Genomic DNA, 26,336 nt, shown 5'->3' on the forward strand with positions numbered 1-26,336 from the left:
TTTATACTATTTTTCCAGCTTCAAGCTGCAGAAGGCTGATTTTTTCCTTCATGCTCAGTAACATCACTCTTTATGTGTTAGAAGTTTTACAAACATATTGCAAAAAAAACCTCACTGTTCCCCCGAATGACAACCTTTTTAATTTGATTCGATGTTAAGTCACTTCTAATGGTGGATTTTGAATCGTAACCATTGAAATTGGAATCGTAACAAACTGAGTCACATTGAAAACTGTTGTTAGAGCTCTCTGTAGAAACCTAGCGGTGTTTCCTTTCATATTAAAATTGAATTCTAATTTTTTTTTCAACGTTTATTTATTTTTGGGACAGAGAGAGACAGAGCTTGAACGGGGGAGGGGCAGAGAGAGAGGGAGACACAGAATCGGAAACAGGCCCCGGGCTCTGAGCCATCAGCCCAGAGCCTGACGCGGGGCTCGAACTCACGGACCGCGAGATCCTGACCTGGCTGAAGTCGGACGCTTAACCGACTGCGCCACCCAGGCGCCCCACTGATATACTTTTTTAATGCAAAGCTTTGTATATCAGATTTATTTCAAATGAGATGCATCTGTCTTTGATTTTGCATGTTTTCAACAGTACATAATCCTACATGATAAATGACCTCTTTAAGTATAAATCCCCAAGTATCATGTTTCCAAAATTTGATTTTAAGACCATGAGCCTTTAGCAAGGTTGTATGAGGTTAATTAAGCATAATTCATAATAAAGGAAGATAGTCTTTCCCCAAGATGCACTTTATTAAAAGCGTAAGTCTCACAGACTAAGTTTTATAGAATCTTTCTGGTTGGTGGCAAGGGTGGGAGAAAGGTTACGAACGCAACTGCAGATGAACCCAATTTCTAGAAACTACCAAAGTTTTTGATTGGGATCTAATTCCTGCGGGGCTCTAGTGCTCAAGAAAAAAGAAAAAAGAAGCTGAACCTTAGTCTCAACCTCCGTGTTGTGCCTTTATTAAAGTATTGACCAGGTAACATAAAGGGTACATTATAAGCGAGTGCACCATGAGAAAGACAGTCTTAAGTGAAGACCCCACCACCCGCAAAGCTGTCAGCACGAGGGCATTATAAATGTATTTATACATATAATGCATGTTTCATTTCCAGCATGATGGGAGAAAGACCCAAGGGTTCATATTCCATCTATCAACGGACCACATGGAAGACAGGAAAGCCACGGGGATGTGCACAGCAGCGGCATAGCTTGAGTCCACGGTTAGCCAAACGTTAATTTTCAAAATGTTAGTCCCCCCCCCCCCCAAACAACTGGCGTTAGGTCAAGGAAACTCCGAAAGAAAAAAAGGATGTTAACCTAAATACATGCACACATACACACCTCCTGACTCGGATGCATACACCTCTCTCTGTGAAAAGGTCAACGTTGTTTTAGGTATGGTGGGGGGGAAGCGGGTGTAGCTGTGTAAAAGGTCCGGGGGGGGTGAATGTTTGCATGGTTTCCTTCATTGTTTTAGACACAGGGAGAGCTCTTTTTGGCTGGGATTTAGAAGCCGACATGTATTTGGCAATGGCACGGAGCTCCTGCTGACTTACTGCTGACTAATCCCTTATGTTGATAAGATTATTTGCAACTTTTGGATGGACAAATACAGGATATTTTACATTAGAGTAATCGTGTGATGGATCCCGGGGTCTACAAAGGTCTGAATGTTGAAGTAGCTGCTGTCCAGCAACCATACGTTTAATTTGTAGAAAGCTGCTAATCCCAGGGGTTGGCTATCGTCCTTTACGTCTTACGTGACGTTAAGCTCTCGATTTTACCACCCAGATCCACAAAAAAGAATTCACTGGCTTCTGGCCTTAGAGATTTTACTATTCGAAGTAACCCCCAAATCTTTAGACTTTAGATGTCGAGTGTCTGATCCCCATGCTTTAGCAGAAAGTTTTAAATCGTCGTTTACATGGCATTTGTGCCTTGAATTCAATGGGAAAAAAATAAGGGAAGAGATTATGAAATTATTTAAATGTGAATTTCAGCAGTTAGTGTTGGCACATAACCCACAGATACGTCCGCTTGAATAATTCTGCCACGGTGTGTTTTAAAGCTGCCTTACCATTTGTGTTTTAACTGTCCGTCAACAAAATCCATAAAGAGTTTTTGCAGCGCAAGGCACAGAGGACACACTATTAGCCTCTGATGTGGCCGATGTCTAAAATAATCAGAACTTGCACAGTCTTCACTCTACCCACGCGTGAGTCACTGGCCGCCTTCATTTTCCTTTTACAAAAGTTATTTAAAAGAAAGAATTCTGCATGGTTTAAGATGTTTACCAAGAGAGACGCACTCTCGTAACACCGACATTCCTGCTATCAATGTTTACGAGGGGGCACGTCTTCAGCGTTCCTCTCCGAGCTTTTTACTTAACGCTGGCTTCTCGGAGGGTCATGGTTTAACAGGGAGCCTTCATTTATCACTAGGCCTGTCACTGCACTACCATCAGGAGCCTACCCTCCCAGTGACCTGTACCCGTGCACAGCTCCTTTTCATGTGACATCAGAGTTAATTAAGGTTGGTCAGTGAGAAATCTCCTGCCGACCAAGAAGTTACCTCTTCCCAAAAAAGGCTCTACTCCCACACCGCTGCTCTTTTATTGAAGGAGGTCAAAAACCACCTCCACAGAGCTGTCTAACAACATGTCATTTCAATTTACCATACGATGTCACGGAAGTGATCTGAGCTGCCCGGAGCAAGGGTTAAGATCCGGTTGACAGGGCACGAGACGTAGCTCGTAAAGTATTTAGCAGAGAAGTCTGATAGACCTGCATCTGGTTATGCAAAGGGAGAGGAACAGAACAATCTTCACACTCTAAAAATGCACAGAGGAAGGTTTTGTCTGTTAGGTAGTGCTTCCCTACCAATAGCAGGAACCCCAGTACATTTGGGGCATAACCCCGTTGGCCTCTGTTCTCGCCCAGTTGTTACCGTTCGGAGGACTGTGGGGAAACGGGGCCCAGAGCCACCTCGTATAGGATGGATCACAGTCACCGACAGTGTTCTGCTGTCGCTCACGCCGAATCGCAAGTTAATTCAGGCCAGAATGTATTAGTTTTCAGGTTATGAGTGCCTGAGATTCAGAATGTATTAAATTTCAGCGTATGCACACCTGAAAAGTCGAAGTGCCGTTTCAATAAAAACGCATGCAGTGTGTGTAAGATTAAGTATACAGCACTTGGTTTAATAGAAGCAACAGTTTTGTTCATCTTTCAGAACTTGCTACGTCCTCTTCAGAATCACAGTGCTCTGAAACAACACAGTGCGGTCAGTGACAGAAGGCTTACGGCCAAGAGAGCATTTGGACAGAGCTGCGTTATTAGAAATGGTGGCAGTATTAACAGAATGCACGGAATGCCTTACCATCAGCCTTCTAATCTCTAATCTCTTGTCGAGAGCACAAGTTTCAGTTCTGCCAAAGGCACCCTCCATGTTATTTTTAAATAGACAACTATTCCTGAAACGAATCCAACATTGTATGTCAACTACACGTCACGTAAAAAAAATGTTTTTAATGATTAAAACCTTCATACAAATCCAAACAATTATCAGTCTAGAAGCATAGTACAGCGTGCATGCAACCCACAATTTTAAACCTAAAGTTTTCTCCCTTCTGCACGGCATTAGGATTACAGTTGGGCCTACCACCAAGTATGTTCCAAGTGCTCTGTGTCTATTAACTGTTCAACGCCAAAGGGCCACGCATCTACGGAGATGATGGGAGCAGGTATCCGAATTTCAGGGCCAGGTTATTTACGCGGATCCCTGTGGGTTCTATCAGGAAGGAAAGCATCCCAGAGAAGATATGGGGAATATTTAATCATTTCCACGTAGGAGCTTGCCAAAGAATGGTTAAAGCATATGAACAGGATTGGATTATTCATCCACCCATCCATTCATTCATTCACTCATTCATTTATGAAAGCATGCTTGTGCCAGTGGGGGGGAGGGGCAAAGAGAATCTTTTTTTTTTTTTCAACGTTTATTTATTTTTTGGGGGACAGAGAGAGACAGAGAATGAACGGGGAAGGGGCAGAGAGAGAGGGAGACACAGAATCGGAAACAGGCTCCAGGCTCTGAGCAGTCAGCACTGAGCCCGACACGGGGCTCGGGCTCAAACTCATGGACCGCGAGATCATGACCTCAGCGGAAGTCAGCCGCTTAACCGACTGAGCCACCCAGGTGCCCCGGAACTTTTAAATTATGTGTAGTCACTGCCTATAATCTGTTATGTAACACAAATAAACTGCAGATTCACACACAGTTCTTCCTGGGGAAAAAAAAATGAATACATCATGGAGTTGTATATTGTGATGCTATTAAATAGCCATAAAAAATGCACGATGCTGAAGACTTAATTTAAAAAAAATTTTTTAATGCTTATTTATTATTGAGAGACAGAGACAGAGCGTGAGCAGGGGAGGGGCAGAGAGAGAGGGAGACACAGAATCCAAAGCAGGCTCCAGGCTCCGAGCCGTCAGCACAGAGCCCGACGCGGGGCTCGAACTCACAAACCGCGAGATCATGACCCGAGCCAAAGTCGGACGCTTAAACCGACTGAGCCACCCAGGCGCCCCTGAAGATTTAATTCTGAATCCAGAATAACACCTTAAGATCTGTGTGTCATAAAATGAGGAATGCTAGAAAGCAAGTAGGAAGGCAGGCAAGAGTGCACCTTAACTCTACTATCCAGCAAGGAAAAGCCAAAAACGTCACCACAGTCTACCAACGTTTGGTCTCTTTTCACATATTCTTCAACCTTATAATCTATTACTAAGAATGACAAAGTACCACTTGCTTTGCACATAAAAACGGGAAAAACAAAAGCGTGGCAGGCTGAGTGTGATACGGTTCTCGTGTTCATTGTAGGCTCATACTGATCCGGCTTCGGAAGCCTAAGCTACATCGAGAACTTTCTTCTGGAGTACTTTAAATGGTCTGTAACAGAGGTGCTTTATAAATTCCCTCGCTAAGAGGCGAGTTGAGAGATCGCTGCCTTTGTAACCAGTAATATATACAAACCCTCTGACCCTTGTGATCTAATGGCCAAGTGTGTGCAAAGAAGTTATCCATCATAGGGGAATTGAGTTTTTGAAAGCTATGTTAGCATACTTTCTAAGGCTCGTTAAAACACTATTCTTGACCATTGTGTTTCTGTTGTCAAAATCAGTTTCCTTCTAAATTAAACAATTTGAAATACACTTGCTTTTCATCACGCATTTTTTGGAGACTAATCCCGCTTAGACAATGGGACGGCTAGGCCGACCGAATTGTTCTTTTTAACTCTGGCTTCCTTTAATTTCCACGTTTTCTTAAGACTCGCTTAATTTACACAGTAAATATAGACAATCTTCTTACGGATTCACAAACTTAAAAATAAATCTTGTCTCAGGTGGAACTAATGTTCTACACGTTTTGCTGAGAGCCAAGGTTCTAGAAGGGAAAGTAAGCCACCTCCTGCATAAGTAGTTCAGTTTTTTAAAGAAATAATTTACTGAATGGCTTTTGCTCACTTCAGTAGGTGATAACAAGGCCTTCCTCACAAATATCCACAAAAGACTTTACGGTCATTTATACCCCAAACTGGGAGAATACTGATTTTAGTTCTCAGGGCATTTTTACCCATACACTCTCATTAACCTACCTCGAATTTCATTTCTAGAATCAGCAGTTTTGATACTATCCAAGATATCACACCTCTGATGGAGGAAAAAAAATAAAACAAAACACCAACTTCCGCTACCTGTTGGCCATCAACCTAGCGGGCTTTTAGTATATGTGCTGCCGAAGCCAGCACAACCTAACGGGCTTTAAAATAACTTACGAATCAGCTGGCGCTGGAGGACAAGCCCAAAACCCATAAGCAGAAGTTACATAAAACCGGAAGGAAGAACTCTGTAGAGAGGTAGGAAGGTCCCCAGTCCCTAGGAAAGTTAAGCCACCAATTCCCGGACATAAGACTGATGCACTGGGTTAAGCGCTGGGCTCTCAACCACGATCCTAGGAATCTGGGAACTGGTTTCTCTCCTTTTTCTCTCTCTCTCACTGCCAGCCAGCCCTGGTTTTTTTTCCTACTACATTCCCGATATGACCCCTTTCTCTCACCCCTCACCTTGGTGATTTCTCTGATCTTAAATTCATGTAAGAGGTTTATTCCTCCATTTAATGTCTTAAACATATACGAAAAGAAGGCCAGAATAAGACGAACAAGATCACTTTCTGTAAAGTGCTTGTAAATCAGGCTGCACGACAGATAAAGATACACGTATGTAATGTCGTATATACAAGTGTATGTAGATTATGAAATTTCATACTTGCTAATTCATTCACATATGAATATAAAACTACATAATATCTGTGCGTTATCACAGCAAAGCACGAGGTGTGGGGCAGCTAGCCCAGCCCAGGGACTGAGGGACGTTCTCACAGAAGAATAGTGTTGATGCTAAGACCTGAAGAATGAGTGTGTGTTCGCTAAAGGTAACGTTTGGTTCCCTCTCTCCTTCGAAGACTTCCAACCCTTCAAACCCTCTGAAGCTTCATCTTTCCTTCAGACAACTGTTCTCCTTTATCAACTACCCTTAATGCTCTTCCCTGAACAACTCTGCTTTCCTTGACCTCTTTGCTGAGAGGAGAGAGCCGTACTGTCTTCTTCCAATGCTCTGGTTTGCATATTTTTTAAAATCTGGGATTTATCTGGCTTTACCGGCCACTAGAATAAAAGCCACAGGGAACATTCGCTAGAAGATCTGCCCAGGTCATGCTGTGCTTTTGGAAATCCTGGAAGAGGTCTAGGGTGGAGGTGAAGCCATGAAAAAAAAGATCAGTTTTCACTTGTAGGATTACATTAGTCGGGACTTGTCTCTCCTCCTCACCTGTCTTGTCCTCCTAGCCTACCCTGGGGACGGTCCAGAGCCAAGAGGAAACAGTCTTCAACCCAAATGTCTTGATCCAAGATGGCAAAAACAACAGCAGTGGCGGTAACATTACCTAATGTCATCAGGCTGAATTGGTGTACCTAAAAATTAGGATTCCCAGTCAACTGTCTCCCTTCTGTGCTGGGCTTGGGAACCTTGACCAGCTAAGAGTTTTCCAGAGGGAGGGCTCATCTGAAGAAAACAGCTCTTGGGAATCATTTCTCTAGTGGCTGAGCAGCTTAAATCCTCACCTTGCATCCTGAGTTTAGATTCGATTCAAGAGAACACGGCCAGCTCAGCCAAAGAAAGGGGTCACTGGAATCAGAGAATGACCCGCACGGAAGGAACAAACATTACAGGTGTGCTGGGAGACTGACCGACTGCCAGCTCTTGGACGGATTTCTGCCAACCTCCTCTCCACACGCCCACACAGGTTCTTAGAAAGTGAACCAATGTGGAACCGTGACTCCTACAAGGGCCTCTGAAACCCAGAAGAATGGCTATGATACAGTTTCATTCAGGTCCACCAGCATTTATTGAGTGACTACTGTGTGCCAGGCACCGTACTGAATTCATAGCTGGGAAGATGAATCAGGGCTCTCAGCCCTGGGGGGCCCCTCAGGTCATGAATCATCTAGAAGCAGATTAGGTGAATACCAAGAAACGTAGGAGATTATCTAAGTCAACACACAGAGGTCACCTCCTAACTATGTATACCTTGTTTTTAAAGAACATATTTTTGAGCGTAGGGAGTCCTAAACTCTTCACTAACCTAAGGGATTCACGTCAGGAAAATTCCACGAACTTCACAAAATAAGACATATCTTCAGTGGCCAACACGGAGCACAACAATCACAACTATGTTTGCATCTTGAAATAAGATACAATGGGTTCATGGGACAACTGCTTGAGCACCTTATTTAAGCGAGTATGTTACAACGTTCTAAAATAAGTCTTCTTCGCATGGCTGGATTCACAGGGGAAGTTGCACATATACTTAGAAAGAAGACTGGTTATGAAATAGGCATCAGGAGAATTAAATTTGAGATGATCCATGGTCCCCCTCATGTAATCACAGCAGAAAGTACAGCATTCCAAAACATTCCAAGAAAATATACTCCTTAAAAGAAATTTCCCATCCCACGTTTAGACTTAACATTCCCCCCAAATGGTGAGTGAATTCTTCTAGCAAGGCAATCATCTGCCCACCTGCTTGGCCTGTAAAACACATTCAAAACCCAAAACAACTGTCTCTGCGTTTTGGGATTCCGTCGCCCCTAAAAAGACATACCTGGACACAGAATCACCAAGTGTAACGTCAATCCAAAGAGGCTAAGGTGAGTTAGAAGTTCCTGCAAATTAGCATTTATGTGAGTTTCCTGAGTTTCTGATTTGCCTTCTAAGTGACTCTGTGTGACAAATACTTTGCATAGGCTATTTCTCATTTACCAGGTGCCATGACAGGGAATGGGATTAGGGAGCGTGCGGAACAACCCATTCTGATTTGCACATCAACAACGTGTGTCAAATATTCTCTAGCCCCCAAGAAGTTAGAGGTACATAAGGTCCATTCTAGGACCATCCAATTACTCAATCCCCATGCATTTCTTTTTTTCTCTTAGTTCTAGTCGAATTCCCTAAGGAAGGGTGCCTGGGTGGCTCAGTAGGTTGAGCGTCCAACTTTGGCTCAGGTCACGATCTCAGGGTTCGTGGGTTCGAGCCCCGCGTCGGGCTCTGTGCTCTGTGCTGACAGCTCAGAGCCTGGGGCCTGCTTCGGATTCTGTGTCTCCCTCTCTCTCTGCCCCTCCCCTGCTCATGCTCCGTCTCTCTCTCTCTGTCAAAAATAAATAAACATTGAAAAAAAAATTTTTTTAAAGAATTCCCTATGGAAAAGATTTCAAAGCTATAAACATTTCCAAAGAACAACAGAGAACAAAAATCTGATCCAGCAGGAGATGTTATGTGGAAAAGAGGGTTATCCAGTGTTTTCCCAAAAGAAAACAATGCCATTAATCACAGGCAAAATTCCATAACTAGAGTATACAATGCATTTTCAAGTTGTTTGCAATCTCTTCTAATACAACCTTGCCTTTCCAATTGTTCACATCTACTTTTCGCTTCTCTAGTGCCAACTTAGAAAAAGAAAACAAAAAAAAAAATCAAAGAGTATATATATCACCAGTCCTTATAATTTTCATCCAAGGTATATATCTGTTTGGCTACATTTTCCACTGTTTGCTTGGAACAAACACTAAAACACCTCCATAGGTGGCAGGACAGGGTTTTTCTCAGATTTGGATGAACGTGGCCATATTCTGGTATTGAAAAGATGCTCTCAAGTGGTCGATCAAGGAAGAAGCAGAACACTTTTCCCTCTTTCTCGGTTTCTTGCAGGTTTGAATACCCGAAAAGAATGCTCTAGCTGGGGAGGAGAGGCCCAAGACACAACAGGGCTTGAAAAAGATGCGTCCATTTTTGATAATGGTAATCAGCAAGGTAAATCATCTAGAGATACAACGTACAACAGGACGACTATAGTTAATGCTGCTGCATAGTATATTTGCAAGTTGCCAGGAAGGAAGGAAGGAAGGAAGGAAGGAAGGAAGGAAGGAAGGAAGGAAGGAAGGAAAAAAGAAAACTTGTGCTTTGTCCATCCTCAACTGAAAAGTAACTCCCTCTAGAAGATGCTCTCAGACGGTTGTGTTTTTCTCACACACATAGAGATTTTCATTCTAGACACCAGAAGCCAAACTCTTTGGTCTTCCTTAATTCCCCGATTTTGTCATTCAAGATATGTTGGGTACATGCCGGTGGAAAGAGCCACCAATTTCAAAATCAGAATGACCTGGTTTGAATCCCGGCCTGGGCACTGCGTAAGTGTGTGACCCTCAGCAAACCCTCAGGGTTTCAATCTGTGAAGAGCAAAGTTAAAAGTGCGCTTGTTGGACGGTTGTGAAGAAGTTCACCAGATGTAGAGCCTGCGCCTGGGAGGGGCTTAGTCCATGCATCGTCCCCCTCGCCCTCCCCCAGGACATGTGACATCTGCCTTTGGGGTCAAACACACAACAGGGTCCTTCCCTGTGCTCCAGTCTCATTAGGAAAAAACTCCCAAGTCTTTGAGGTTTCCGGGATCTAAAAGGTGCACAGAGAAGTAGGCATTTAATTCCTGGAAGCAGTCTGGCAGAGGGCAGCCCCCGGCTCTTTCAGAGGACCTGCTAGAATCACAATGCTGGTGTGGCTCACCAGTCCTTCCCCGTAATCTGAATTACGGAAAGTCACAAACAGGAAAGCAGTTTGGAAACTCACCCCAAGTCATGTTCTTAGCAAACAAACAAAAATCATGTCCTTACTGGCTTTCGGGATCCTTTCTTGACTTGCGTGTTTTGGAGGGGCCTTGCATCCCCAAGATAAGAAAACCCACACGATTAAAATCCCGTCTCAACGGAGACTTGACTGGAGCCTGCCACATGCAGGAGTGGAATCTCCCAAGGCCGCTTCAGGCTCGAGTAGCGGTGGCGTCTCACATTCTTTGGAGATGGCAAACCTCCAAGGAGAGATAGTTTTGACAGAAGGGAAAGACCAGCACATTCTCATCCACACTCTTTCCCTTCTCCCCTTTTCATTTAGGCTGTAAGGCATGGGGGCGGGGGGAGGGGGCTGGGGAGTCAGCCACATCAGACCAGAATAATCCCAGCTTTCCTTACCACTTCTGTGCGCTTCAGAATTTAATTTATGGAAGCCTCGGGCCCCTCGTATTTAAGAGGACTGTGCCTGCCTCTCAGGACGGAGTCAAATCACAGATACGTATCCAAGCGCCCGACAATCCACAGGGGTTAGGTTCCTCCTCTCTCCCTTCCTCAAGGGGTGCAGCCTCACCCCATCCTCCAGAAGGTGTTCCACCAGAGACCCCGTGATACAAGTCAGAGAAGTTCAGAGCCGCCCCCACTCCGAATCTGAGGGTCGGCTGTGCTTTCTCGCTGGTATCACGGTATTCGTGAGAGGCCAGCAGCCCCAACACTGTGTGTCACCTTAACCGTGACCTGTTCCCTAATCGTACGATGGAGGACTCAGGAGCTCTTGGAAAAGCTGTCTCAACCCGGGAGCCCATTCAGACGGTCAAGGCATCCTTCACTAGTATTTTCTTGGCCAAACGCCAGCCTCGACGTCTAGACAGAAGAGAAAAAGCTAACCGACCTAACAGTGGCGTGGCAGGTTGACAACCGTGGCTGCAGTGTTGTGCAGCTGCTCCCTTCGAGACAGGCGCCCGTCTCCTCGCCCTGCGACTCTGGGTCAGGACCTGCTCTTGACCAACCCAATGTGGCAGAGTGGTGTCGCAGGAGTTGCAAAGTCCAGGCCTCAAAGGGCTTGAGGCTTCCACGGACACCCTCTTGCACCCCCCCTCCCCCCATGTAAAGAAGCCTGGGCTCTACTACCGAATGGCAAAAAACCACATGTGGAGGGAGGCCCGGTGATAGCCGGTGCCAAGGTCCTGGTCGAAATGCCAGGGGGCTGCAGCTGCGTGAGGGACCCAGAGAGGAGACCCCAGAAACATCCGTCAGCCAAGCCCAGCCCAAATTCCTAACCCACAGACTCATGGAGGCGTAATGAATTACTGTTGAAGGCCGTGGACTTTTGGGCCAGCCCATTACACAGTAATAGATGATGGATACAACTGTTACCATGACTCAGCCCTGCAGAAGCAGTGATTCAGTAGCGGGTAAAGAACATGTTCTACATTTGAACTTGGTATCCAAGTGGAGCACACCTAACATGAGGCCTTGAATGCCTCATGGAGCCTCTCCCCCTCGGGTTCTTGGGGTTTCACGAGAAAGTTTCCGGCACATAGTTCCGTATCACAGGAGGCCAGCTCTGTTTCCAGCCACGCAGCAACCCTTCTCAGCAATGGGGACAGACCCCCAGGCACAGCACGAGAGTCAGCAGAACCAACAAGGAGGATTCAGCCACCCAAGTGGGGGACCCTGATCCCAGCTCAGTTACAGAGGGCAGAGCATTGTGTGGGGATCCCGGAGGGTAGCAGGGCTGGCCCGAGGTACACGGGTGCCCAGGACGCCTTTCAAAAGGACTCTGTGGACGTTTACCAATATTTAGAGAGAGGAAAGGCTGAGCGCTCCGTCGGGGAGCAGAGAATGACGACTACTAGCTCTGTTGTCCGCGCCTGCCATTCAGTTCCGGCTCCAAACTCACACATCCCACCCGGAAACCAGACCCGCTCTCCTCAGAAGGCAATTCGGCCACTTCTACTGATTACATGCCCCCAAGCTTTACCCTGATATTCCTTCTGCCACACTGCTGACGCATACGGTTCCTAGCAGAAATTCTGAGAAATCGTTTCCTCTACCTCGCGATGACCTAGAACCTTTCACAGATTGGCACCTGGGCCTCCCAGGTGGCCAGGCCTCTCAAAGCAGCCCCTAGGACAGTGGCTCTCAAAGCGTGGTCTCTGGATTAGAGGCATCGGCAACACTTGGGAACTCGTTCGAAACGCAAATTCTCGGCCCCGCCCCAGACGCACTGAATCAGAAACTCTGGGGTGGGGCCCAGCACTCTAGGGTAACAAGCTTTCCAGGTGATTCGAGGGATGACAAAAATAGGAGGCTCGTAACCTCAGCCGGCCACGGGAGCTTTCAAAATTACTGATGCCTGGGTCCCACGGGAGAGCGCGTGATTGACTTGGTAAGGGGTGCAGCCAGGACAAGAGGGTGTTTAAAAGCCCCCCAGATGATTCTAACGTGGAGCCAACGTGGGGGACCATGTCCGTAGCAAGAGGCAAAGGGTTTCACAGAAACCAACTGGCGGACTAATTACTGATCAGGATTTTGCTACAAAGGTGGCCTTGAGTTTAAATGACTCCAAAAGCCGAGGCTTTTCATTTATACAAGGTTCACTTCAGGCCCCTTTCCACAGAAGCATCTGATCATTGGGATAGCTTTGCTGGCGTGGACCGCGTGGGTGGGTCTGTAGCTCGAAAGGAAACCCACTCATGCTCCAGCAGTTAAATAGAAGGCTAGAAACCAGGAGGAGAAAAAGTGCCTGTAAGCACCGTGGCAGTCTGTGAAAAGACAAAGGCGTTTGCCAAGATTTGCGATACGAGACAAGGAAGAACATGAGTGTAAAACACGTTACATTTCAAGCCAGCGAGCAGCACACACAAAAACCTCTCGTCAATAGTAGCACGACACAGTGAGACAGGGACACCTCCGCGACAACAAAGGTTCCGGAGAAGGACACATGCCTTCGCGGCTTGGGATCACCAAGTGACTTTGTTCTGAAAGCAAATGCTTCGTGCAGCTTTCATTTATGACTGAAACCTATCTATTTCATGCCATTTTTACTATTTTGCACCAAATCCGCATTTTCTAAGAACCTGATCTTGCCACCCATGGTTTGGTGGTTAACGATGGTCGTCTTCAAGACGACGACCTCTGTCTACTTCGATTATAGGTTCAAGCCAAGTCTAAGATCTTATAAAAAGAGTCTCGAAGTAGGACACAGGTGTCCCAGCAGAAGAAAGGGCACAAGAACAATGCAGGAGGCAGAAGAGGCTCCCGGCTGGCCCCCCATCTAGTCCCTTAGCCACACAGGTCAAAGGTCGAGGCTGTAGACGAAGAGGAATGAGATCCTGACACCACTTGTTAATGTGCTTCTCAGTTTTTACTGTGCAAACAAAACATCAGTGGACTTTATTAAAAGACAGACTCTCTGATGCATGAAGTTCCCAGGGGATGCTGCTGTTGCTGGACCACGGACCACACTCTGAGAAGCTCGTTTTGGATCATTTGGGGGGCATGTGCAAAGTGTGGGGCTGGAGAGGGAGGAAAGGGGGCACCACTGCGGTCCCAGCCCAGGAGATGCAGGTTTCTAAGAACATGTCTCACACCTACGTAGCACAGTGGTCCTCGCAGGAACCGATTTACACGGAGGGTTGAAGAGAACCTATTCTATGGAAAGGGGAACTCAGGCCGACGAGCCTGATCCAGTAACAGAGGCCCCAGTGGAAACACAATGTCAGTTCTGCGTGTGGCCAGGTCTCTTTGGGTTTGTATCACAGCCCAGCACCATGGACTCAGCTCGGAGTCTACGGAAGGATGAGGAAGTCACACCATAGAACAGGAGAGCACGGTTGTTCCAGACAATTGTAGAATACACTGGAGGGCAAAGCCTCGGTGCTGGGTACCGCACCCACAGAGGCTAAGACAGAACTTCTGTGTGGACTGAAACGCGGCTTCGGTAGCTCAGAGCACCCAGTGAGGCACCAGCGAGAAACGGGAGGGGATTACAGGAGATAGGCATCTCGGAGAGTTGACAATCAGAGCCCGTTTCCTCCATCTTAGTCACACTCGATTACTATGACATCATCATTGCAGACAACATTATCTCTTGAGAACAGTCCCTCTAAGGAATCCACGGGAGCCGAGGCCGGTTAGACAGGCAGAAGTCCATTAATGTACTGGAATGAGTTCGCGTCTGGCCCTGAGAGATCTCTTCCTTGAAATGGCAGGGTGGCTACATCTTTCCTGGATTCCAGTACTTACCGAGGGCCCCCATACCAGGCACTACACTAGGTGCCAAAGAAAAGGGAACAAGGGGACACGTAAGCGGAACAGTAATGATGCAGGTGAGAACAGCTGTGTGGGTGGGGGGGCGTCTATCTAGGGGTCGCAGAGAGGAGCGTGCATCCAGAAGCAGAAGGAACCATAAATTCCGTCTGCAGCTCTAAGGAAAAGCTCAAAGAGATGGTGATTTCTGAGCTCTTGAAGGACTTCGAAGGCAGGGGAGGAGGCCATGCAGAGACAGGGAAAGGGTGTTGCAGGCAAACGGCATGAATACAGAGTGATGAATGCACGAGGCCCACGTTAAGAACGGTGGGTCATTTGTTTGAGTGGGCAGGGCTGCGTGTAGCCGGGTCACAGGGGGTGTGGAGGGAAGTGGTGAGAGATGAGGCCAGTAAGGGAGGCTGTAGCTGTTTCAGCCACGGCAGTTCAAAAGAAGGGTTCTAACAGCTCACAAGGAAAATCGACTCGCTCACCAGATCTATCCGTGTACTAGCGAGCCGCCATGATTTTGATATTCCTTTTTTTTTAAATGTTCATTTTGAGAGAGAGTGAGGGTGCAAGCAGGAGAGGGGCAGTGAGAGAATGAATCCCAAGCAGGCTCCATGCTGTGAGCACAGAGCCCAAGGAGGGGCTCCGTCTCGAGAACCGTGAGATCGTGACCTGAGCCAAAATCAAGAGTTGGCTGCTTAACCGACGGAGCCACCCAGACGCCCCATAATTTTGATATTCTTCACCTAAATCCCTTCTTTAAGAAGACAGGAGAAAATTTCATATACAAAAAACAGATGCCAGCGCTTAAAAAGAAACGTTAGCACTATAAAAATGTCATTCAACTAACATCTGAACATCTCTACTCCGCTTGGGGTGGAGGAAACACAGAAATGAAGAAATGTGATCTTTACTGTGAACGTCAGGATCCGTTCCTGGGTCTGCCACTAGCCAGCTGACTTTGGGGGGGGGGGAGCGAGAACACTGAACTGTTCTGGGTGGGTTTTCTCATCTCTGAAATGAGCAGGTCGGATCTACCAGGTTCAACACCTAGCTCTCACAATGCATGTGTCTGAGAGACAAGATCAGATCTCGCAAGGAGCTCAAAATCAAGGAAAGGAGCAATCATCAGATACGGCCCTCAGGCATCCAGCTTACCGAGACTGATGGGAAATCCCCAGGAATTCTTGACATCCCCCCACATCCGCCCCAGCAGCAATGCAGGAAATCTAGTCCACTATCTTCAGCAGACTCAATGGAACCATTTCCTTAATGAAACCCCCCTGCAGTCCCAGATGCTAAGCCAGAGGCTTTCCTTTCAATCCCTCCCTCAATTACCCCATTCCTCCCGTTTCCTTCCCCTCCCTCAATCTGGTATAAAATCCAGTAATTCCATCAGCAGCATGCAATGTCCAAGGCACCCAAGTGTGTGAGGAATCAACAGTGATCCTGGAAAGCATTTGGCAGATCTTGTCATTCCTTACAAACCTCACTAGTATCCTAAGACCAGTGGGCTGGAATGGACTATCCCGTTCTATTGATTATTTAAAGCAATGCAACAGATGCTTTTAATGCTTTCAACCATTGCTAATAACAAATTCCTAATACCGTATGTGTTGTTTCACAGGTCCTTCCTCTCCTGTCCACAATGACAAGCACTCTGCAAGATGATGTTTACTTGATATCCCATCAACTCCTGACCACGCAACTGGACCTAACGCCAGTGAGCTTTGCGTTTAACACCCAAGTGCGAAGAGTTTCTTTCACCTTCTCTCCACTCTTATGCCCGCTCACATACACATCTCAGTTTAAAGCACCACAGAAGGTACTTACTTTGTTATTTGTTCCTGCTTTGCAGAACTTCCTAAGCAAGGGTAAACATCAGAGACAACCAGGCAATATGTTGGATAGCCTTCCTCAAGAACGTTGCTTTTTTTTTTTTTTTTTTTTTTTGGTCACTATAAAACCAATTGTTTGCAACATATTTTCAACTGCCCTGTTACATGCATTCAAAGTAGATTGTAGAATGACTCAACAGTCTTTGGTAAGGAGAACAAAGTGATTGTTTAGTTTGTTCTAAAAAAAAAAAAAAAATTACACAAAATAGGTCCAAACCTACATAGAGGTTTAGTATCCCTGTTGAAATCTGAAATTTTCAGAAGAAAGTTATCTTTGAATCAAGTCAGTGAGTGAGAATGTTTTAAAAACCAAGAGATTCTTCCGAGTTTAAAATGACCGACCTCCTTAGAAGAGGTAATGTAACCAGAGTTAGGAAGTAAGAGTTTGCTTCACAGAGTCACACATTCTGCTTGTAAAAAGAAAAATAAGGCCATGACTATGACTGGTTCAGACAGCCTCTAACAGCTTAGCTCGTGCAACCCATTAAAGACCAAGTTAGCCAGCTGGTAGATGAAAAGGCAAATGCAGTGTGATTACTGATAGCAGGTGAAAAGCCAGCTCATCGTTATAGCTGCGGCTCTGACATCACAGGGCTTATCATCCATTCTATATGCAAATGTAAAAGGGAGGGAGAAAAAGACACCACGTTCAGTCTATTTCTTGGAATCATTCACTGAGTCTTGAAGAATCCGAAAGGGGCCTTGAAATAGGCATCTGTTCTAACTTCTGACTTTCAAATCTGAAAACAACCCACTTAGTGATCGCTAGAAAAGAAACTGGCTAGCCTGTCCTAGAACTTTCAACAGGGAAAGAAAAAAAAAACTTAAAATAACAATAAATAAATAAATAAGGTAAAAACATGAACGAAACTATAGCAGGTGACCACCTACGTTTCATCTGCAACACAATCCATCAAGTGGAAAACTCCCTCGGTGGACTGCCAAAGGTGGTAACTGACATTTCGAATATGCAATACGGAAAACGCTACCAAAAAAGCGTGGTTTCCTAAACCTGTGAGAAAACAACAAAAACTGTCGTGTCAAATTAGCTTCATTAGGAAAGGCTCATGGCATTCTATTTGGAAATGAGTATTCCACTCATGCACAATTTTAACTTGGTATTACTAATGCAGATTTCCCTCACAGGATTCATGAAGGGATGCATTTGCAATTCGAGCAAATTGTGAATATCAGTGGCTCAAAATCTCAAGAAAAATGGGGGCAGATAAAAAAGGGTTTGTGTCCTTAATCATGGACATTGTGCCTTAGCAGAAAATGAGACTTTGAGCCAGAGTAAGGGAGGTGCTCTTTGTAGAGGGAAAGACTGCACCATAGAGGACTTGAAAATATTTGAATTACTGGTACCCTTTTCTCTCTCAGGACATTTGGAAGAAGGTAAATGTAATCTTTAGGGGGAAACGCATTATCTTTTTGTCTGACTGCGCCTCTGGTTATTTTATACCTCGGCGCACGCACACATCCTCACCCACATGCACAAAATGTTACTAACTCACAAATACTCAAGGGCTATACGGCACCTGAAGATGAGCAGACTCCTGGTAAACCCCAGGGGGATGGGGGGGGGGGGGGGCAGAAACTTGGCCTCTTTCTGGACACCGCTCCCCAGAGAAGCAGCCCCTCTCCGGAAAATCTGAAAACTCCTGATGCAATTTACAAAGCAGGCTGATTGTTACAATTTACAAAGCAAACTGTTACAATTTACAAAGCAAAGCTGATTGTTTTACGGTGAGCCGTCTGTTAACCAGTGGAGAAGCTTGTGGTTTACAAAGCCATGCTTGGACAATTACTCGCCCCAACCCCTGAAACAACAGTCCTTAAACCAGCAGGTAGAGGAGTTCTCACATGGCTAATGTTTTGTCCCGCTTTCTTGCTATAACGCATAGACATTTTTTTTAAATAACAAAAGACTTCCAAGATGTCTGCCTCGTTTAAGTAAAATAAAATCTGTTGTCTCAAGAGACTCTTACCCAGGTTTCTGAAAATCTACCAATCTAACTTGCTCCTAATCACGAACAGAACTATATACTTCACTGGTCAACCACGGTGTTGAAACAAAAGTAAAGATGTGCCATGTGTGATGCAGAAAAGCCAATGAAACATAAACTTCTCCCCCCATTTTTTGGATTCGCAGGGATTTACCCAGATTTACCTTTCTGTAACAGGTGAATGGACTTCAGACGTTAAGTGCTCTGAACAACTATACTTCAATATAAGTGACTTTTCAAAACAAAAAAAACAATACTTTTGAAATAGAAAAGCAGTATTTCATTTAACACAGTTATGTTGGCGACTTTCCCAACTTATAGCGAGTTCTCAGACATCAGGACTTCGCCTTGACTCTCAGTCTAATACTTTCACCAACCTGATTGGAACTGTTACCGGTTATTTAGCAACCGACGATCTAATTAGTCCTTCCCACCGAGAGAGAGTATTTTTTTAAGTTACCGCCTTTTGGGTTTAACAAGCATGTAAAAAAAAGGATGCTCAACCCTACCTTTTCCTTCCCTGAAATCACTGCAATACCTTTTTTGATGTTACTGTATTTTGTTTCATATTTTACCTTTTCTCTAGGATGCTGAAAAGAAAAAGAGCCCGAAAAATGGCTCTCTGCCCCCCCCCCCCCCGCCCACGCCGGAGGGTCTGAACCAGTGGCTCGGCCTCTCCGCCCCTCTGGGCAGCAAAGGCGAGTCCAGGCCCCTACGTCCGCTCGGGCTTTGACGCCTTGGTGGGCGACCTCCACCCTCACAGCGGCATGACCTCGTGGGTCCCAACGGGTCGGCCGCGGGCATCCTTAACTCCCGGCAAAGGGGCGGACCTCGCCAATTCCTCCAACCGCACCTTTTGGTCCAAATCGTCCTCCCTCTCTTCTCTCGGGATTTAAAGGCTAGGCTCGCAATTCCGAAACGTAACGGGATTCGGGTTCTCGACGGCCCTGGTCGGTCAGGTTCACTCAGGTCGGCGACCTGGGGCTGCGCCCGCGGCGGAGGCCCCACCCGGTGGCTGCGCGCCGCGCGCTCGGGGCCCGGCGATAGCAGTGGAAGCTGGGAGGAGTGGAAGCTGGTGGAACGTTCCCGGGGCCGTTCGCGCCCGGGGACCCGACGTGGGCCCAAGGGCACCAGCTTTCGCCGTGTCCCGGGATCTGTCCGCTCGCGGCTGGCACGCGACCCCCTCCGAGTGGGCTCTCCTCCTCCCCTCCGGAGGTGCGACGCAGTAGCCGGTGCCCACCTTCGCCAACGCCCGGGCCTCAGCCCAGCCCCCGGGCAGACTCGCGGGCGTTCCGGGAGCCGCTGCTCCGGGCTCCGATGGGCCCTGCCGACCCCCCGCCGGGCCGCCTGGGAGCGGGCTGTTGTGTGTGTGGGGGGGGGGGGGGGGTCAGGCAGGTCCGAGCGCGCGGCGCTCCCCGAGCCCGGAGCCTGGGCGGGGAGACCCGACCCGGGAGCCGGGCGGAGAGGATGGGCGACTGCAGCGGCCGCAAAGGGGCGCGGACCCCAGCGCGGTGCCAGCGGCCCCCCGCCAGCCGCTCTCCTCTCCCAGGCGCCCGTCCCGCCTGCCCGGCGGAAGGGAAGGGCGCCGCGGCCCCCAGGCGTGCCCGCCGCCACCGGCGTCCCAGGTTCCCCGGCGGGGCTCGCTCCCCCGGGCTGCAGCCTCACCTCCCCGCGGGCACCCGGCCCCGGCCCCCAGGGTGCGCCCGCCTGCCGCCCCACCCCAGCCCCGCGCGGACCTCCGGCCGCGGCCCCGCCTCACCTGTAAGCAGCAGACCGCCGAGCAGCGCGCACAGCAGGACCCCGGCGTCCCGGCAGCTGCCCATGGTGAGCGCGACGCGGCCTGCTCGCCCGGTCCCCGCGCGGCTCGCGGGCCACGGACCCAGCCGCGCGGATCTGTCGTGTCGCACTCCGGTCCTCCGCCCCGAGAGCCCCTGTCCGGCTCCGGCCGGGGAGACCACCACGTCCGCGGGTAATCCTCGCAGCTCGGCGTCCCCTGGCCGCTGCGCTCCAGTCCCGGAGCCCGCTCCGAGCCGCCGCCGCCGCCGCCGCCGCCGCCGCCGCCGCCGCCGGGGAGTGTCCGTCCCGAGCGCTCCGAGCCTTCTGCGGACCTCGATTAGAAGGAGCCGAGGGCGGGGGCGATTTATAAACTTTCCCCAGCCCACTTCCTACCCCGGCACCTCCTTCCAGTGACGTCAAGGGGTCCCCCACCCCTCATCCGCCTCCCCACCTACCCTCTTCCTCCGGGACCTGATTCCCTGCGGCTCCCGAGGGGGGCGGGGGCCGCCGGGGGGCGGGCAGCCGGGGGCCGAGCGCGCGTCGGGACGGCGTGCGAGTGCTCGCGGGGAGGCGGCCGCGGCAGGTTCAGGGTCCTTGCTCCCGTCCCTCCGGCCCGGTCCCCTCCTCCTTCCCTTAGCGCTCAGGAAATCCCTGCAGCCTCCCTCCCTCCTCTCGGCTTACTCAGCCCTGGGGGCCGCCCGGAGCTGGGAAGGGGGACGGGGCTGGAGCTCCGCCGGCCGGCCCCGGGGGCGGAAAGTCCGATCCGTGGGAAGCTGGCCGCGCCTCCGCGACGGTGTCCTTGGCACGGAGGAGCGAGGCGCAGTCCGGCTCCCTCCTCTTCCTTGTTCTTCCCGCCCTTTCTAGCCGCCCCAGGCCCCCCTGCATGTCCCCAGGCGTCTAGGAAGGCGCCGGAGACCCTCGGGCACGAGGGACTGGACCGGGAGCATCCGAGGGGACCGGACGCTGGCCCGGCATCTTCGGGAAGACGGAGAGCCCTCTCCGATCCCTGGGGAGTGCGTCTGTGTCTTTTTCGGCCGCAGGGATGCACCCGCCCAAGTCATTTCCTAAACCCCTTGCTTCCTAGAAGCAAAACAAGGAATAACATCATGATACCTTTTTAAAAGCTGAGGCGTGAAACTGCTCCTGCAACTCGTGTGGGCCGAGCACTTGGGCTTTATTTCCTAAACGCTCGAGAAAAAAAAAAAAAAAAAAGAATCTTTCTGATGGCAGCTTGCTCCGCCAGATGAGTGACTGCGGCTCTTGGAGCAAAACCCGACATTAACTTGAGGCACCAGATCATTTGCCATGACACCAATTATGTCCCCATTACCTCCAAGGCCGGCCGAAATCGCCCCAGACTCTAGGAACGGCCGGGTCTTGTCTTTGTAGATGCCGCTGGTTGGTTCTGGTTGGTTCTATCGGAACCTGCCAGAGAGCCGGTCTTGATCAAAGGGACTGTGGTGGCCCCTAAACGGGGACCAGCGACTCCTTCAGTAGGGCTGGACTACCTCCCCTCCTGGGAAGGTTGGGCAACCCGAGGTTGCCACACCTGTGGGCGGCCGAGCGAGGACAGGTCCCCGGACACCCGCCGCCCTGGGTGCAGGAATCGCTCAAAGCCGCACCTGGCGAGCCGCAGTCCCTGGTGGTTCAGAAGAAAGAAAGACGGCCGTGGAGTCACAGCTCCGTGCCAGCCTCACCAGCCCCTTCTGTGTTGCCAATGTTCCTCACCACTCTCCCCGGCTCCTTTTTTTTTTTTTTTTTTTTTTTTTTTTCCCCTCTGCCTGGCCCAAGCCCGACTCCTGGAAAACCACAGACTATTCATTGCGTGAGCAGTTAATAAATACGGATTGCTGGAAGTTGACCCCTGATCCTTCTGCAACAAGTCTCCCAGCCCTGGTCCCAGTCCTGGACACACTGGGAGAGCCAAGGTGTCCCTCTGCCCCACTTGAGATCTGCTGGTCACTCCCAGGCCCCCTCCCGAGGAGAAGCATTCAGCCTTGACCCCCTTCTGCAGCACCTCCCAGAGCGCAGGCATCGTGCTGAGGCGAAAAACATCCAGATGGGAAGATGTCATCTCTGCCTTCTAAGGAGCTTAGAACTCAGAGAGGAGGTTGATAGATCGAGAGGCCATGACAATACAGTGCAGGGATCACCCTGTGCGGGGATCCTCCACGGGCACAGAGAAGCGGTGGTCTGTCCTGAGAGTTCAGGAGAGCTTCTCCAGGACAGACACTGAGCTGACTCTGGAGCAGACTAGTCCATAATACAACCTGCGAACCTTTCATTCAGCTCTAAAAATGCCATTTGGTTCTTTAAACACCCAGAGAGACAGCACTCTACATGCCTGCCGCCAGAAATAAGCTTATATCAAGTTTATTTGTGAAGCCGGAACAGGTGTTGGTTGGACAGCCGAAACTACCTTCGTCATCTTAAGACACGTTGCATAATTATTTAAAGTTAAGGGAGTCCTGGTCAAATCAATATACCTTCATGTGTACCAAAATCATTCTGCCTGAAAAGTGGTCCTCCACAAATTCCTCAACTGTTCTTTGGGAAAGTTGCAGGCTTTTAATTATAGTCAACAATTTTTTTTTCCCCCTGCTTCTTTATTTTGGTAGCTGGGCTAGCCTCCTCACAAAGAATTCAAGACACGACAAGGGTTTGCTCACGATTTCATTTTAGCTCACATTTTAACATTTAGAAAAAAGCAAAAATGATGGGGAATAAAGGTATGGCTCTCAGCTCCCCTCCCTCCAAAGAGATAATGCCTTTGAAGGAGGAAGGGTTACCGGCACTCTTCTAACTAAACCAGTAACGAAAGCGGTTTTCTAGATAATCGGGATGGAGAAGATCAATTTCAACATGCCTGGTGGGTATAAAAAGCTATTGAAGTGGGCGATCTGCTTGCTTCCTGCTCACACACAAAAGAACATTTCACCTCCTGCAAAACCAGACACTCTCTCTCGTTATCAGCTACAAACATTCTCTTGAGGATTCTTTCCAGTCCCTATTCAGAGGCTCAGTGTTGGTAAGACCAACAGCTTTAATATTCAAGACTGCATGAGAGTGTGGAGGCACCAGTGTGAGAGGCAGGAGGGTAGCCTTCTGCTACCAAGGCCTCATCTTCTCGTCGGGGACCAAGTGTGGAGCTGCTCAGCTTATCGGCACTGGGGCTCCATCGGGAATTTCATCCTTACCTGTGCTAGGTAGCTTCAGAGCAAAGAGAAATGAGACTCCTTGGCTGCACACTGCACAGCAGCAACGGGTATGGTTGGCTACAAGGACCAAATGATCTTATAAAACCCTCTGTGTTACAAGAACCTCCCCCCCCCCCCCCCGCCCCACCTCACAGGGCATATTCACTCCAGTTATGCTGGGTCTAAGAAGCACACGCTCACACACCACACGTAGCAAGCTCCTTGGCTAAGCACACCAGGCAGGCACATTTAGGATTTGATTTGACAGATGCTTCTAAGTTCTGACGGGGTTCCCCGGGGGACACTGGCCAAGGCCAACATCCTGGCTACTCTCCTTCCCACTACCCTTGCTTCACTCTCTTCCTGATCACCTGCTCCTCACGTAGGTTGATGCTGCTGCTGGTTTTCTCCTTTTGATTTACTCAGGGTTTCCGCCTCTTTTTGAGGCTGGTTAACCGTTCAGAGAAGGGATGGAGAGGGAGATTAACTTTGGGGTGGAGGTGAGGGAGACGGAGGGGCCAAAGAGAACTCCAGGGCTCCCAGGAGGACTTGAAAGTGGCCGAGCCTTGCCAGGATGGGACATTGGGAGGGTGCTGGGGGGGGGGGGGAGGACGGAAAGAGGGAGAGCAAGGGGGGAGGGTAACCGAGAGGAGTGGGGAGGAGAAAGAAGGGGACGAGGAGGGGGAGGAGAGAGGGAGGGGAGGGGGAGGAGAGAGGAAGGCGAGGGGCAGGGGTAAAGGAGAGGAGGGGAAGGAGGGAAGAGGGGAGGAGGAAGGTTAAAGGAGAGAAGGGGGAAAGGAGAAGGCGGCTAGGGGGAGAAAAGAGGAAGGAAGGAGGAAGGGGAGGGGTGGGGATAACGGAGAGAAGAGGGGAGGGGAAAGAAAGGGAGGGGGAGAAGAGGGAGAGGAAGGAGGGGAGGGGTGGAGAGGACTTGACTTTAGCCAGGCTGAGGTGAGTGGGCAATTGAAAGCAACGTACTTCATTTCCTCCTGAGCCAAGGCAGGGTTTGAAGTGATAGTCTGGCTCGGGTCCAGACCTTTGAAGGAAGTGGAATTCATCATCAGATTGCTGTGCCCTAACACTGAACAAAAATCTCTTCTATCTAAACGTAATGTCTGAGGTTCGTCTAGTGGCTGGGCTACGGCTAGGGAGTTCACCGAAAGCCATGAATCTGACGTCCACTTGTGGGTGCGTAGGGGTGATGGGCAGAGTTACAGGTCTTCAAGCCTTCCATTTTTCAAAAGTTCTCCTAACCCCAGGCACAGCCTCGGGGCAGGTCTGCTGGCGTCGCCAGTGGAAGACCATCCCTTTCCTTCCTGCGTCTCTTCCAGGCTCCTCCCAACCGTACTTCAGTCTCAGCTGCAGCCCAGGACGCCGCCGGGGCCACCCTGCCCCAGCCCACGGGCCCATGTGAACCAGTCGGCCGGAATGCAGAAACTCTGCAGTTTTCTAAGTCATCATCAGAGGCACAATCTGGCAAATCGGCCATTTGTGAGACAGAGAGATCCCCATCTCACCTAACCCTACTGTGGAGGGAAGAATTGAGTGTCGTCAGTGGCTTCGGGCTCTTTCTGTTGACAAAAAGAATCGTCCCTAAAATCGAGTTCTAGCTAAATTGAGAACACAGTTTCCAATTAGTACCTGAAAGACACATCAGGAACGGCCTTCGGTAATTTTCAGATTGCTAGATAACTTTGTGTCTAGACTTCTATATTAAAAATTTCCTCGCTCTCACTGTTTCTGTACTTTGGAGTACAACTCTGTCAACAGAAGAGAAGAAAAACGTTAGTGTCAAGATATGACAAACAAATCTTGGGTTTTGGACTTAGAGCTCGTCGGGTGTCCAAAGCCCCAAGAACCGTGAGATCCGTGACCTGAGCCGCAATCAAGGGCAGGATGCTTAAACGACTCAGCCACCCGGGTACCTTTCTTCAATGTTTCTTGATAAACGTTTCTCAATAAAACGCCTTTTTCTTTCTTTGTCTGACATTGAAAACCCAAACTCTCAGCCCAAAGTAAGTTTTAGGATCTGAGCCTAGGAAAAAAGTGAAGCTAGAGGGCAAAAAGGGACAGTGAAATATTGCCGGGACCTGAGGCTAGGTTTCATGGCTAGCCGTGAGGACCTGTGTCCTTCGCATGAGTTTTCAGCAAATCCAAAGTTTGCTGATGAAGAGGTATGAATGAGTGGAAAGCGATCACGGGGGAGACAACTCACAGTTTTAAAAATCCACTTAATTTGAAAGGTAGTGCGGTGCTAAGAAGTAACAGATAAGTAGAAACAAGGTCAAAAGTGAAAAAAGAAGAAAGAAAATAGGAACATTGCTTTAAAAGGAAAATACCGTCAAATGACAGAGAGGAAATGCACACGCGTTGACAAAATCCCTTTTCCTCCTGATATTTATTAAAAATTGTGGATAGTGATATTATTGAAAAGACATTTAACACCATGTTTTTAAAGAAAAGGATCTGTTGGCAAGCATCCGAGACAATTTTAGAAGCAGGAAGACAATATTGCAAGACAATTGGCCATTTGTTCTAGAACGTATGAAAAAAAAAAAAGAGGTTCCAATGGAGAAAGGAACCCCACAAGACTGACTGGTGGAGAGAAAACATAAAATTGTAATTTTACAATAAACTTAACATAAAATATTAAGGTACAAACGGACAGGTGATTTACTCCAGCTGTCTGATCTGATGGTGAGGAAATAGGCAGAGAGGTGATGGGCTCGGACTGTCCCTTGACACTCACTTCACCCTTCTGGTCTCGTAAAACCAAGCCTATCAGACAGAAGGAGAGAAGACCTGTGGCTTCATCCACCGGGTCAGTGTGAGATGATCTGACAACCCAGTGAAAGGAAGAATGACTCTGCCTGCAAGTTCATATGTCAGTCAGATGAAGGTCACCCAAACTCAGACAGCAACATAAAACTAAGCGAGAGCAAAGAGCTCCTACT

At 48.6% G+C, this 26,336-nt stretch overlaps 1 protein-coding gene across 1 annotated transcript in view; it reads right to left on the minus strand.

The window, feature by feature from the left end:
* The window catches only part of FLT1 (fms related receptor tyrosine kinase 1), a 176,925-nt gene extending 156,355 nt beyond the window's left edge, over window positions 1-20,570 (minus strand). Inside the window, exon 1 of the mRNA XM_043575963.1 lies at window positions 20,169-20,570. Coding sequence (XP_043431898.1) covers window positions 20,169-20,232 — 64 coding nt within the window. The 5' untranslated portion in view covers window positions 20,233-20,570. The remainder of the gene's footprint in view (window positions 1-20,168) is intronic.
* Between the last annotated feature and the right edge of the window lie 5,766 nt (window positions 20,571-26,336).

The sequence above is a fragment of the Prionailurus bengalensis genome, chromosome A1 (assembly GCF_016509475.1).
Source record: "Prionailurus bengalensis isolate Pbe53 chromosome A1, Fcat_Pben_1.1_paternal_pri, whole genome shotgun sequence".
In the NCBI taxonomy this organism is placed as follows: Eukaryota; Metazoa; Chordata; class Mammalia; order Carnivora; family Felidae; genus Prionailurus; species Prionailurus bengalensis.